The sequence below is a fragment of the Myodes glareolus genome, chromosome 6, assembly GCF_982192425.1.
Source record: "Myodes glareolus chromosome 6, mMyoGla1.1, whole genome shotgun sequence".
Taxonomy (NCBI): Eukaryota; Metazoa; Chordata; class Mammalia; order Rodentia; family Cricetidae; genus Myodes; species Myodes glareolus.
The window spans coordinates 31,831,839-31,846,843 of NC_142031.1; the positions used below are offsets into that span (position 1 = coordinate 31,831,839).

At 38.1% G+C, this 15,005-nt stretch overlaps 1 protein-coding gene across 4 annotated transcripts in view; it reads right to left on the reverse strand.

Annotated features, from left to right (window-relative positions):
* Lrrtm4 (leucine rich repeat transmembrane neuronal 4) overlaps positions 1 to 2,167 on the reverse strand; it is a 776,499-nt gene extending 774,332 nt beyond the window's left edge. Inside the window, exons 1-2 of one of the 4 annotated variants that reach the window (XM_085690679.2) lie at positions 1,846 to 2,167; positions 1,346 to 1,409 (exon numbers count right to left, since the gene is read on the reverse strand). In XM_085690679.2, the coding sequence (XP_085546805.1) occupies positions 1,346 to 1,349 (4 nt within the window). In that variant the 5' untranslated portion in view covers positions 1,350 to 1,409; positions 1,846 to 2,167. Of the gene's footprint in view, positions 1 to 1,345; positions 1,499 to 1,845 lie in introns of all 4 variants that reach the window. The other 3 variants (XM_085690678.2, XM_048416611.3, XM_048416610.3) reach the window with 3 other exon arrangements.
* Between the last annotated feature and the right edge of the window lie 12,838 nt (positions 2,168 to 15,005).

Below are 15,005 nucleotides of genomic sequence, written 5' to 3' on the forward strand. Positions count from 1 at the left end.
GATGCTGTCAAAGTAATCCAAGTTTGTTCTGCCTAAATTACATACTGACTTCATACAAGGGTTGCAATCTCTAAGCCCTGAATAAAGGCATAGGAATATGCACAGACAGCCTACAGACCATGGTTCATAACAGTGTGAGGTGCCCTCAGTAGGTTAATAAACATACATTATTGCATACGTTGGCCCCATGCCCAGAGATACATGAGCTACGTTACGTGATCACCCATACCACAGCCTCCACAAGCTCTCGCTAAGATATCAAATTCTTATTCCAAATGTACAGAATATAAGCTAATCATGTTATTAGAGATATTGCTGGGGTTTCCCCCCGTATAGTCATCCTAGCAAATCTGAGAAATAAGCAAGACAGACCCCTAACAACCTCCCCAGCATCCTGACCTGCTCAAGTCTCTCACCGACTGTTTTTTCATCTCTCCCCTGCCTCCATTAACTTCAGAAAGACTGCAAAGTTGCTATCTATTAGCATTTGTGCCGCAATTTCAAGTCATTGCGTGTGAGGGGACTCCTCTCCACCTTCAGCAGTAGGTACACAATTTTTTAAGGGGAAAAGAGAGAAAGACAGAGCGAGGGGGCTACTGCAGGCTGCAATTTCTTTTCTTCTTTAATAGTCATCTATTTAACCAAGAGACAATCACCCAAAATCCTAGTCTAAAAATTCTCTCTCTTTAGAAGAGTTGTCTTTCTTTTTCTTTTCCCCCCTTCTTTTATTTATTTATTTATTTTAAATTAACTTGATCTTGCACTATGTCTTCTTGTCAGCTACAGACTCATTAAAATCCAACCCAGCTCTCCCAGACAGGAGAAGGAAGGAGGGAAAAAAAAAAGCCAGTCACACTTGAAAAAAATAAAACTGGCAAATGACTACTGGAAATTTGGAAGCTGTATTCAGGGTGCAGCAAACAAGCCTCCGGTGCCACCTCTGATAAAGTAGGGACCCCACCCCTGCACACACAGAGCCAAGTGTTAACAGTCGTCCTGACAGCAACCCGAACACAAGCGTGGCTCATATTATCAGAAACAGAAGCAAACACGGTATTTATTTCATGCTTCGTTCCCAAGCTCTGGGTACGCAGACGCTAGAGACAGTCTTAAAGCTATCCCTCCAGAGTGTGTTTAAGTCCGCGTTATGCATTTATGGATTTAAAAAAAAAAACTGTCAAAAGGAAAGGATCTAAAAATATGATAGCAACTATAGTGAGACAACTGGTAAAGTAGAGGGTGCTGTTTTGTGCCTGTTCCTTGGTCTTTTAGCAGCTAATGCCCGGTTGAGGATGAGCAGTTAGGATCAGCTTTGCTAAGACGAAAACAACAAAAGTTCGCTTACCCATCCTTTGTCATCCAAAAAACGTCTGCCCCCCTCTCTCAGCTTTCTTCTTATTTGGTCTCTCCTGTAGAAATCACCACCACCTTCATGACACAGTGCAGCTGTCATTCACACCATTCTGAGCCCGCATGTGAGCCAGTAGCCCCATGTAAACTTCCCCGGAGAGGACAGGCAGACACACACACAAAAATAATGGAGATATACGTATACTTAAAAAAAATCAGCAGGGGTGGAATGAAGGGGCAGGAAAGAGGAAGCCGCTCGGGTTGGGGGGGTCGGAGGGGGGAGGGCCTCTAGGCTCTGAGGACCATTGTATAATTCACTAGGGGCACATTAGCAGTAAATTGGCAATCTGTGAAAAGAGCTACAGCCCATCTCGGAGGTAAGCAACTTCTCTGTGAAAAGAGACAGAGAGAGAGAAATAAAAAGAGGGACGGGAGACGGGGGTAAAAAGAAAAGAAAAGAAAGAAAGAAAGAAAGAAAGAAAATCCTCAGAATACCTGGCATTCCTTATTGTGCTGGCTTTTGCCATTCCCAGATAAAGCAATTCATCCTCAGGATGTTTCAGCTGTTGAAGCAAGCAGGCCGCCTGTGCTGTGTGAGACCCCAGTTTAAAAGCTATGCGGGCTAGGTTTATCCATTTAGCTGGTCAGGTTGAAAGTGTTTTGTAGCTGTGCTGAGAGGCAGCCCTTGTCTAATTCAGAAGGCTTTCCGGAGACTGATGGTGCTCAGAGCTGGTTGGTGCTAATGCTCGAGTTTGTGATACACTGAGTGCCCTCCGCTGGAGAAAACAGATTGCACATTAAAGACGGGAACAAGTGAGCTTGTCAGGGCTGTGCAGCCTTCTCTGCTCAGAAAGGGAAATTAAAGGCACAGGATCACTTTTCCCCCCTCTTCTCCAATAATCTAAATTATAAAACGTTGCTGTCAGGGTTTATGTGTCACAGCTGCAGCAGATGTCAGCAGCTTGCTAGATCTTCCTCCCTCCCAGTGTCTGTGATTAGTAGGTTTTGAAAGTTGTTGTGGCCTGAAACGGTTTTCTGTGTGTCACAGATGATATTGTCTCATATTCAATGACATGAGTAATTCCTTTTGTATTCAGGAATTTGTTGGTTTGCCTTTATTTATATATTTTGAAGACAGCGATATAAGGAAGCTGTCCTACTCAGGAGAGGGCACACCATGGTTGATTTTTAAAAAGTACTTAACTGCGAAATTTTTAAGTCTATCTAATCACTCATTCTCAACCTTTGTCAAGAACATCTATTTTGTGTACAACTTTGTACATCTATCAAGTGATTTATACTATGATTTTGTAAAAGTTCATATATTTAGCCTTAATGTTTTCCTAGCGATACTGTTTACCAAGTGTCTGGGTAACCAAGACTGAACTTCAGACAAGAGCTGAGGTAAAGCGTGTAAAGTTTATTGCAGTCACTTTCTTTAAAACTCATCTACTTTGGGGATGAACTTTTTCTTATGCAAATTATCTATTGTGTTGTGCGATCCTTTCTTTCAGAAAGGAGCACTCCAGTCCTCTAAAATTTGTAGGCAATCCTGAAGTTGGGACTAATGAAGTTGTAAAATGTTCCAATTGGGTAAAAAGAACCTGTACACTTTTTTGTAAACTTGTATGGAATGTTTAAAAACAATAACAATACATCATTACCTCCATTTCAAAAAATATTTTATGCATATGAGTACTTTCCGTGCGTGTATTTCTATGCATCATTTGAGCGCTTGGTGACTACAGAAGCCAGGAGAGGGCATGAGATCCACTGAAACTAAAGTCATGGAAACTGGACTCAAGTCTCCCTGTATGTGCTGGGATTGGAACTTGGGTCCTCTCCCAGCAGAGTATCTGACCTTAACCACTGAACTATTTCTGGCCCATACCTACATAATTGTGCTCCACACTTTTAGTTATTCCACAATTAGCTGACTAATAATAATCTAGAAAATAAATGCACTGTAATGCAAAGAAAGGCTGCGAAATAGGACTGAACATGAAATTTAGTGGCTTTAGAACTTCAAAGGGATTTTTACATAAATATCTACAACTGGTGTCGGTCCTGGTAAATGGATGGTTTTAGAAATACTTCAGTTTTAGATTAGTTGATAAAATAGTATTTATTAAAATAGAATAAAGATGACTAATACATAATTTGACTCAGATTTATGAGCAGAAGGTCACAGACACTTGTTAAATTACTAAGATTTCTCCAAGAACAAAAAAGGGATCATCTGTCTTCTACATATATCCCTCCCATTAACTGATACCTGAGTTTCTATTTTAGACATGTGTACTTTTGGATTAAGACTTAAGACCTGGTAAAATGCAAATTCATATCACAAGAGACAATATTATTATGGATACTGAAAAGAAATAAGTCAATCAATGAACGTGATACACATAAATCCCTTTTAACTATTGTAGCTCATGTGGAGACACAAAACCCACCCTTATAATAAGTAGTAGAATATAGACAAATGGAAAAATTGTTGATTCAGAAAATAAAATAAGCACTCTACCAGTAAAATTTTTAAAAAAGTTTTTGATTGGCTGACTAGATATTATGTATAAAGTAGGGCAGGCAGGATAAGAGAACTCAAGTACTAGAAGAAAATGAGAAGCAGTACGTTTATTTCCAGGAATATTTTCATTTGTTTGGGGGAAAAATAAATTGTTCAGAGCAGATTTCTCATGGAAGATGAAACTAGGGTGTATTTGATTTCTTCTGCTGTGATATTTTGTCTGTATTTTCAAGTTCCTCATCTCATGAATATGTAGTTAAACATGATGTTTATCTATCCACATATGTATAAGTTTTCTTTTGTTTGAATCTACAATATCAGAACCAACTTTGACAGCTGATTAGAAAAAAATTTCATTCTTGTATCGTAACTAGCTGATGATTTGCTGAAAATATGAAAGTCTGTGACTGGAGAGATGGTTTAGTGTGAAAGCACTTCCTGCTTTTGCAGAAGACTTAAGTTCCTTTGCTGGGTCTGATATCAAGCTCACCACCCCTCTACAAATGGCTTTCAGCTATTTCCAGTTGCAGAGAAGATAGAGCCTCTGGCCACCTAAGGTGCTCATGCTCGCGTGTACTTCCACGCAAAAATACACAAAGCTAAAAGTAAAATAAATAAGCAAATACTGACTGGGCAGGATGCATACACACTTGGAGGTATCACAACACAAAGGAGGTTAAAGGAAGAGTCCAGGCAACCCTGGCTTGTAAGTAAATAGGGTTTGTCTTAAAAAAACAATGTCAATGCTCCCTTAAGACCAAGTAGATGCTTATTGCAAATTTGGTAACATATTCTATTCTTATTTTGTGAAAGATATCATCAAAATATAAAGATGTAGAAAACACTGTGATGATGTAGTGATAAAGAATGAGATGGAAGATACTATACAGAAGAATAGTACGTTTAAGAATTCCATCCTAGTCTTTCCTTCTTCCATGTGTGAGCACACACACATTTCACTCAAGAGAAAAGGTTAGTTTATCACTTCCTTAGACTGTTAAGCGTAGAGAAAATGACCACTGTGTGCTCATTGTTGTATGCTCCACAGTGAGCCCTCTGATTCTTGCCAAGGAAAACCAAGAGAAGATTAATGTTCTAGGAAGAACAAAGGAGAGCTAGGTTGCGTTGAATATATCTTCCATGTTCAGTATTTGTCTAGATAGAAACATGAATATGAAACTTCTCCGAAAGAAGATGACTAAGTATGAAGTCAGCTTGAGATAATCAATAATGATGATTAGACACTCAAGAGGAAGAAGCTTACTGCTCACTTGGCTTAAACAACAAGCAAATACATGAAAGAGAAACAGAAGTCAAAAATATGGGTACACATCAGAAAAATGCAAAGGAGAGGAGATATTACTTTCATTAATAGCAGAGAGGCTGTTGATGGACTACCAATATATTTAAGAACAAGAACTTTTTACTGTCTCCTAGGCTCACAGATCACAAATCTTTACAATGGTTTAAAAGATTCCAGGCTCATGGGATGCTCAAAACAACAGTTGTAAGTGTGGAAGAAATGAAGATATGAAAACTAAAGATACATTATCTTGTCTTCAAGTATATACCTGTCTGCCATTGATGCTCAGTGCACAGTAAGGGAGGAAAGTACCTTTTCTTTATAATATGTTGTCCTCTATCCAATATGGCATCAAGAAGCTAAAACATTAGACAGTAAAATATGAGATTTGACTCATAAATTAAATCACTGCTAATACTTTTGCTTACTGATGGTAATTAATGAGCAGCCAATAGGATTCTTTTGTAGTTCCTTCAAGGACCATTTGGTAACCACAACTTGATACTTCAATTTTTTCATGATACAAATATTAACAACTCAGAAATCCCAAAGTCTGAAATTCAATACCTGCTTTACTTTTTGTTGTGTGTGCATGTATGTTTGTGTGTGTGTGTGTGTCTAGACCAGAGAAAGTGATAGAAAATACTCAGAAGAGGATCAATTTAAAACTGTGTTGTATCTGTAGCTATGTAATTATTAACACTGAAAAAAATGAACAGTATTCAAGTATTTGAAAAACATGTTCTGATGAAGCAATGAAGTTCATCATTTTTAACAAAGAAATGAAGTTTAGTCAACTTAAAAACAATCAGATGGTGAGGGCTAGGAAGGAAGTTCAGTCAGTAAAGCTAGCTATGCAGACATGAGGGACTGAGTTAGACCCCCAGCAATCATGTAGAATTGAGAGCATGGTGGCATCACCTAGTAATTCCAGAACTGTTCAGGTAGAGACAGGAGATTAGCGGTGCTTGTTGCCCAGAAATATGCATTAGCCTAATTAGCAAGCAGAGCATGGAGTCTCACAACCGATCTCAAGAAAACAAGATGGGCAGTTCCTGAGCAACAGTCATGGTTGACCTGTGTTCTTCACCACACTCACATGTATGTGTATACACTCACAGGGAACATGTACACGCTCAGACATTACTGATGATAGCATTGTATTTGGAGAGCTAGTGTTATCTTTCTTTCCATTATAAGTAGGTCTTACATCTATCTTGTTAGGTACTCTAGTACTATGCCTTGTTTTAAGACAAGAAAAAGCTAATTTGGTCACTTTGAGAACTCTACTTTTCTACTATCTCACTATTTTAGTGAAGGACTAAAAGGGTCGGGGAAGATAATTGGAAAACTAATTAATGTATACAACACAGATTCCATTCCAGCTCTGCAACTTCTATGCTGATGTTTCCAACAATACTAAAATATTCCTGCATTGGAATGCTCATTACTCTCAAAGCTGTGGTAACATTTGATTGTGTCATGGGACATTTGTCCGTTTGTACTCTTATGTACTGTTATAACTAATATGAACCTGTCTAATTATAAATGATAAAAAGTGCTTTAAAAGAAGATGGAATAATTAGTAAATCAATGGATCAAGTGCTCTGGCAACCATCAATAAGTCAATAAACCGAGAAGTTAGTTACCATTAGTAAATGGTCAATGTCGTCTTCACAAACTTTCTTCTTCCCTAAGATATTAATAGATCTTTCGATTAAATGTCCACATTACTAAAATCTTAAAGATTCATGTTAAAGATATCTCAGCTCGGTAAACTCTCATTAGATCCGGCCCCTTGTATCAGTGGGTGATAGCATCCCTCGCAGTCCTTCGTCATTTTCTTCGTCCTTCTGCTGCTCATTTGGATCTTGGGGGGCTCAGTCCGGTGCTCCAATGTGGGTCTCCGTCTGTATCGCCATCCAACGCCAGATGAAGGATCTATGGTGATAAGCAAAATATTCATCAGTATGGTTATGGGCCAAGGTCGGTTCAGGCACCCTCTCCTCTGTCCAGAGAACAATCTGGGGATCTCTCCTTGGACCTGGGATCCCATATATAATCAAGTTTCCTGTAAACCCTAAAATGACTCCCTTAGTTGAACTATATTCTTCCCTGATCCCATATTCATCCTTCCTCCCTTCCCCCCATCCCGGTCAACCGAGCTTTCTCCATTCCTCCCCTACTCCCTTCTCTCTAACCCTCTCCCCTTCCAACAACCCTCCCACCCTCCTCCCCATGCACCCAAGGTTACCTGGGACTCTTGACTATTTCCTACCTCCTGGCTGATAGACTGCGACTGAATGAGCACGTGATCCAACCAGATTCTCTGAATGTGGCCGGATTCTCTGAATGTGGCTGGCCCAGAGCCTTACTGAGAAGCCATTGACAATGACACTGGGACTAGTTTCCTCTGCATATACTGGATTTTTGGGATCCAGTCTGTTTGGATACTCACCTTCCTGGACCTGGAGGGAGGGGGGAGGACTTGAACTTCCCACAGGGCAGGAAACCCTGACTGCCCTTAGGGACAAAGAGGGAGGAGGAGAGGGAGGGGGTGAGTGGGAGGGTGTTGGGAAGAGGGGCGTAAATGGAAACTTTTATAATTTAATAAAATTACTTTAAAAAAAAAAGATATCTCAGCTCGAACTGTTTGAAAATAAAATATTATTTTAGGTAGGATCAATGAAGATTCCATAGTCAGATAAAGTGGCCCCAGTTGTTATCCAGTTCCTTAGGCTCCAATTCTCACAGTTAACTACTAATGTATTGACTTAATCTAATTCTTGTTACAAACCTAGAATGGTGGCTCAAGTTTGTAATCTTAGGACTGAAGCAACTTCGGAAAAATGATGGCACCAATTCAAGTCCATCCTTCCTTGCACAGTGAGAACCAGTAAGAAATCAAACTTAACTAAAACTAACAACAACAAAAAAAGATTTCTGCTTAATTCAACTTTTCTCTCTCCCAATCTCTTTCTCTCTCTCTCTCTCTCTCTCTCTCTCTCTCTCTCTCTCCCTCTCTCTCTCTTTCTCCCTCCCTGTGTATTCTCACTTTATGCAGGGGGTCAAATTTCCATCCTGTCTTCAAGGTCACCTTTTCTTTTCTCACAATAATGGCTTTCTCTGTTCAGAAAATGAGATCTCTTAGTTTACTTATATAGGTTCCACACTTTGATTGGACAGGGCAATAGCTTCCAAAAACAGACTGAAAGTGGGAGGAAACGAAAGAGATATATAGTTACAAAATGAGTTATAATATGAGAATTACATATTTTTAATGCATCTACCCTCCAAAGAGTAGGAACCACACAAGGAAAACTTGGCACATATCACTGGAGAGTGAGCCGAATGGAAGAGCATCACCACAGGCCAGTTTCATCTTCCTCTGACTAAAGCTCCAGACCTTAAAACTAAGTCCTGGTGTTAGATCAAAGGATTGTTTATATTAGCATTATGAATGAGAGAGAGAGAGAGAGAGAGAGAGAGAGAGAGAGAGAGAAAGAGAGCAGTCAATGGAGAGTAGCATAAACAGAAATACTTGCAATGCAAATAAGCCACAGGCCAAGCAAACACACAAAGAAGTAACACAAGCTAAAAAACAAGCCAAATAAAAGTTAAATACCACAAATTTCCATCCACTGAAGGCTCAGTTTGTGCTAGTATAAACTCTGCAGGGCACCCCTTTGTCTTTGGCTACTCGTGTGTAAAACTATTCAGTGTTTTCTTCTGGTCTTTACTGTCACTGACAGCCATATACACATACCCCACTACAGACAGACAGACAGACAGACAGACAGACAGACAGACATGTGTCTGGCAACTTTCCAGTGATTTCAGCATAGGACTTATGTTTTCTGGCTCTTTACAGTCTTCCATTCTCCACATCATGATCTGGCTAATTTTGTGTCAAATGTGACACAAATGTAGAGTCATTTGGGAAGAAAAAAACTCAGATGAGAATGCATCTACCTTACTGGTCTGTAGACATCCCCTTATTTTGTTACTTAGTGATTTATATAGGAGGACCTAGAGCATTGTGAAGAGTACACACCTGGACAGGTAATTTTGGAGTGTATAAGAAAGTAGGTTGAACAAGCCAAAATAAGGGAGCAAGCAAGCAAGCATCAATCCTACACATTTTGTGCCTCAATTCCTCCCTCCAGTTTCCTGCCTTGAGTTTCTGCCCTGACTTTCATGGATGATGAACTAAAAATTGTAAGATGAAATAAAGTCTTTCTTCCCCAATTTGTTTTTAGTTATTGTGTTTTAACACAACAATGCTGGGTGGTGATGGCACACACCTTTAAATCCAGCACTCGGGAGACAGTGGCAGACAGACCTCTGTGAGTTTGAGGTTAGCTTGGATTACAAGAGCTAGTTCCAGAACAAGCACCAAAGCTACACAGAGAAACCCCATCTCAAAAACAAAACGAAACAAACCAACAAAAAAAATGACAAAAACCAACAACAACAACAATAACAACAAAAAAGCTCTCTACTACTCTGGCTTCATTTTCTTTTTCTTTCCATTCCTCTCTCCTTTCTGTCCTGTTTACCCTCTTGAAATGTCAGCTAACTCTTGTTGCTATTGTCATTGTCACAACTATAGCAATTTTGGAGGCACACATCACCACCTTTTGCTGTTGCTGACGATGCCGTCAGTCTGTGGCCTTGTGACACCAGCTCTTCTGCAGCTGTCGATACACCTGGTCACTCTTCTGTTTTAGTAGCTCTGCCTGCTCTTCCCTGTTGCTGTTGGTGCTGCTCTCCTGACTGCATCACTGATGTCTTCACTCAGCCAACATCACTAAATGCTGGCAGGAAAACAACACTCAAGAAAAACCTGTTGAGACAGGTAAGGCAGCATGAGGAAGTGTCCACCAAACAGATAAGTTGAACACTCTACCTAAATAACCAGGGAAGGGTTGTTTGTAACAACTACAAAAAAAATTTCATGTAAATGAATTTTTATCTAAAAGGCAGTTTGACGTTTCTCCCTTTTAACAGTGTCAGAAGCCTTCTGCTCTTGGTCAATATAAACAGGTGTAATATGTAAGAAACTCGGGATGAAAGGGTGGTAACTCAGTAATTAGAGGCCAAACTAACTTGCAAAGGGCATGTGTTTCAGTCTCTGAAAATGCCTGGGTGCGGGAACACAGAGCTATCATCTCAGCAGGAGGATCAAACATTTGACATCATTTCAGCTTAAATATCTCATAGCCCTCCTGGACTTCCTGAAGCCCTGTTTAAACCCCACTGCCACAGAAGGACTGTTAGATAGCTGCTCTTGTTTTCTTTGAAGCCAACAGGATGGATCACACATTAAAGTACTCACCACAAAATCCCAGAATTGAGAGTTGATTTACAGAGTTCGAACCCTGGAACTCACATGGACGAAGGAGAGAACAAACTCCCACAAATTGTCTTTTGACCTCTATACACATGTAATGTCATTGGAGTGCTCCGCCTACACACTTAATAAATGTTTAAAAAGAAATAAAAATTCAGAAAACCAGGCCAGAAAAAGCATTAAAAGCTAGATGTTGCAAAAGCATAATCAATAATTCCTACTAAGACTATTTAGACCAAGGAATTGTAATCATTACTCCTAGAAATGGTCTCCACAAGGAAACAATGTAAAGAAGTATGCTGAACAGAGTGAGGTACATGGTGTGTGCTATTTTATTTCATGTTAACTTGACACAGGCTACAATCATTTGAGAGATGAAATATCTATCAAAAAAATCCTTTCACAAGATCAGGCTGCAGGAGAGACTGTAGGGCATTTTTTTTAAACAAGTGTTTGGTGAGGAAGTGCCAAGTCTATTGATGAAAGTGTCATCACTGGGCTGGTAGTCCTGGGTTATGTAAGAAAACCTGAGCAAGCCATGGAGAGAAAGCTTGTAGGAAGCATCCTTTAGTAGCCTCTGTTTCAATTTCTGCTTCAAGGTTCCTGCCTTGTCCTTCCTTCAGTTCCTGACTTCCTTCAGGGATGGACTATGATGTGGACACGTAAACTAAATAAATCCTTTCCTCATCAACTTAGTTTTAGTCCCGGCATCTTATCATAGAAACAATAACACTAACTAAGACATTGTGTTTGAAAGTTTACCAAACATGCTTTTTTATTCCTATTGATGAACATGGATTTTTTTTTGTTCATAATATATCCTGACATGGTTTTCCCACCCTCTACTCCTTCAAGTTCACCCCACCTCCCCTCCTATCATGAGTCATTCCATTTCTATCTCTTATAAAACAAACAGGCCAGGCAGTGGTGGCATATGCCTTTAATCCCAGCATTGAAGCAGGTGGATCTCTGTGAGTTTGAAGATAGCCTGGTCTACAGGAGCTAGTTCGAGGACAGACACCAAAGATATAGAAAAACCTTGTCTCAAAAACCAAAAACAAACAAACAAACGAAAAAACAGAAACACAGGCTTCTAATGTACTAAATACTAAAATAAATATAAGACAACACAGAAACTAACCTATCAGAGTTGGAAAAGACAAAAACCAGAAGGAAAAGAGCCCAAGAGATGGCACCAGAAACAGAGACCCACTTGCTCACACATTCAGAAATTCCATAAAAACATGTAACTGAAACATATAACATAGAACCTGATAATGACCTGTGCAGGCTCTATATATGGTGCCTCAGTCTCTTTGAGTTCATATGAGCTTTGGTCATGCTATCAAACATGTTTTTAATATTTGTTGCCAAACCTATTTTGGCATACAATGGGAATGTAAATTGGAGTAACTATTGTCTTACTTTCAGCAAAATGTTGAAAGACTCATAGAAAACTTTCCCAAATTTGAGTTCTTGTTCTCATCCTAAGACTTTTTAGCATTTAAGATACTTCATTCACGTAGGTACATTATGACATTATTACAAACAGGATAAGGTCACAAAAATAAACTTGGAAAGTTAGGAAGAATAGTCAACTGAAAAAAATTAGATCATTTAGTAAAATAAATGTACCTGCAAGAATATAAACTAATACATACAATAATATTTAATATTTAAATAAAAGCTAGGTATCATAATTATCTTAATGCTTACAGCCTCATTAAAAAAAATGTACTCAAATAGAAGAGGGGCTGGAAAGATTATAAGAGCCAAAGGTGGTGGATGCCTCCAAAGACAGCATTTCCAAATGCATCTGGGGGGATTCACATATTAACCCACAAGACTGTGACAGCTTAAACAAGACCTTGACAAACTCAAGAGAGTGACATCCCACCATGGAAGAGGCAAGGAAAAGGAAAGTTCCACAGTTAGCCAAGGATAATTTGACATTTAATTGTTGCTGGTGTAAGGAAAGTAATTTTTATTCAAATGTGTGATGTTTGGTATAATGAACACGCTACAGGCCAAGGCCAACATTCAGGAGTAGGCACCCAAGAAGACACTCTATGTTTTTATGTTGTTGTTGTTGCAACTGTTTTGTTTTCTTTTAAAGAGAGAAAGAACACAAAAGTCAGTGAGTAGGGATCGGGGACTAGCAAGAATGGGGAACGCAAATGAAAATTATCAATATATTAAATGGAATTCTTAAATAACAAAAACATTACTTAATTTTTTTTACTCACACAAAAAGTAAAGTAACATCAAACTTATTTACCTGACTAATTTGCAACTATTTGAATACAATTTCTGTGTAATTTTCTGTTGTTTCATGCCCAGAATGATAGATAACCTTATCTAGCAGAGTGCAGTCATGACTTGAACTGTAACAAAATCTCTAATTCTCTTATAGAGAAGTTCTAGAATGATTCTCAACATTTTTTATTATTATAGGTATGAGGCTATGTCTATGGGTGTGTATGTGCACATGATTTCATTTGTCTACAGGGGACCAAACAGGGTTTTGTATCCCTTGGATCTAGAGATAAAAGAAAGCACTTGAATGTCACCTGTCATGGATGCTGGGAACTGAACTTGTGTCCTCTGAGTGAGCAGTGGGTACTCTTAATTGTTGGTCCATCTCTTCAAATCCTAGAGCGTTTTTCAATAAGTTTGAGTGAAATATTTTTCATAATTCGATATTCTAACATAAACTTACATTATAAACTTATGGAGGTGTGCTATTATTTAGGCTCAGCATTTTATACTGTAATTGGTTTCTGTATTTTAGCTGCATTTATAAATCTACTTAAAACTATTTTAGGGCTGGAGAGATAATCAGTGGTTAAGAGAATTTGTTGCTTTTCTAAATGGTCCTGGTTCATTGCCAGCATTCATACAGTGACTCATGTCTATCTATAATTCCAATTCCAGGGGATCCATTGCTTTCTTCTGGCTTCTCGGGGATACCTGGCATATACATGATGTAAGTAGACATATGCAGGTGAAAAAAAAATATATCTTAAGAAAACCAAATACCATATATTTAAGTTTTATAAGGAAAATTGTTTAAAAAAGAGATGTTTTGAGGGCTGTGGTTATATAAAAGATGTATAGCCAGGCAGTGATAGCACAAACACTTAATCTCAGCACTTAGAAGGTAAAGACAGGTGGATTTCTGGGAGTTCAAGGCAAGCATGGACAGTCAGAAGCTATTATACATAGAAACCCTGTTTCCAAAAATAAAAAATAATACATATATATTAGATATAGACATAGATATATAATGTACTTTTTGCCATTATGATGCTGTTATTAAGATTCATCTTTATAAATTTAAAAATAAACAGCTAGAACTATTTTCTATACATTATCAAAATATGTCCAGAAATGTGGTTATAGTAATTATCATTATTTTTCTGTTTTTATTAATTTTGATCTCTCTAAAGAAAACTTGATTTCATCAGCTGAGTAATAGAAACAGCATAAAATTATATGCTCTCTAACATTGTTTGATCATGTAGATCATATATATATATATATATAGAGAGAGAGAGAGAGAGAGAGAGAGAGACTGTATATACACATATATAGTGAGATTACCTGTACACATGTACAGCTATGGGTATATATGTATATATACATATATATGTTTATGCATTTACACTGATATTCATATTGATAATATTTCAGTATACTCTTATTTATTTGAAATATGTTAATAATATTCCTATAAAATATATCATTTTAATCATATAGTTACAAGTGTCAGCCTCATGAGACAGTACCCCTGTGTACATAGACCTTTATAAAGTAGTATAATAAGTCGTTTTGATTGATCCACTGTATCATTTATAAAGTTATTTGAACTTGTATTATACATATAATTATGTATGCATATATATAAACATACACATCTATATGCATTTCAATCTATTTGTACTTATTTACTATGTACTTAGAATTTTTTCCCTTGGAGATTATATAATAGCCAATGGATTCTGTATTTAAGTATAAATTTTATACTTTAAGGAAGATTTATGTTTTATGTTTATTTACTTGTTGAGGTCATGCACATGCCTGGGCTTGCGTGCATGAATCAGAGAACAACTCGAAGGAGGAACCTCTCTTACTCAGTGTGGGTCCCAGGATCCAGTAATAGTTGTTAGGTTTGGGTAAAAGTTCTTTCCATTTGAACTTTTCTATCCACGCACCATTTTCTTTCTATAGTTCACACTGTGGGAACATTGTTGTCTGAGGTTTTCTGTCCTGTCCAGTTCCACAATCATTAAGTCCCAAAGAAATCACACAGAGGGCTACATTAGTTGTAAACTGATCAGCCCATTAGCTCTGGCTTCTTATTAACTCTTATATTAGTCCATTATTCTTATCTGTGTTAGCCATATGGCTCAGTACCTTTTTCAGCGAGGCAATCACATCTTGCTTCTTCTGTGACTGGGGCAGGACTG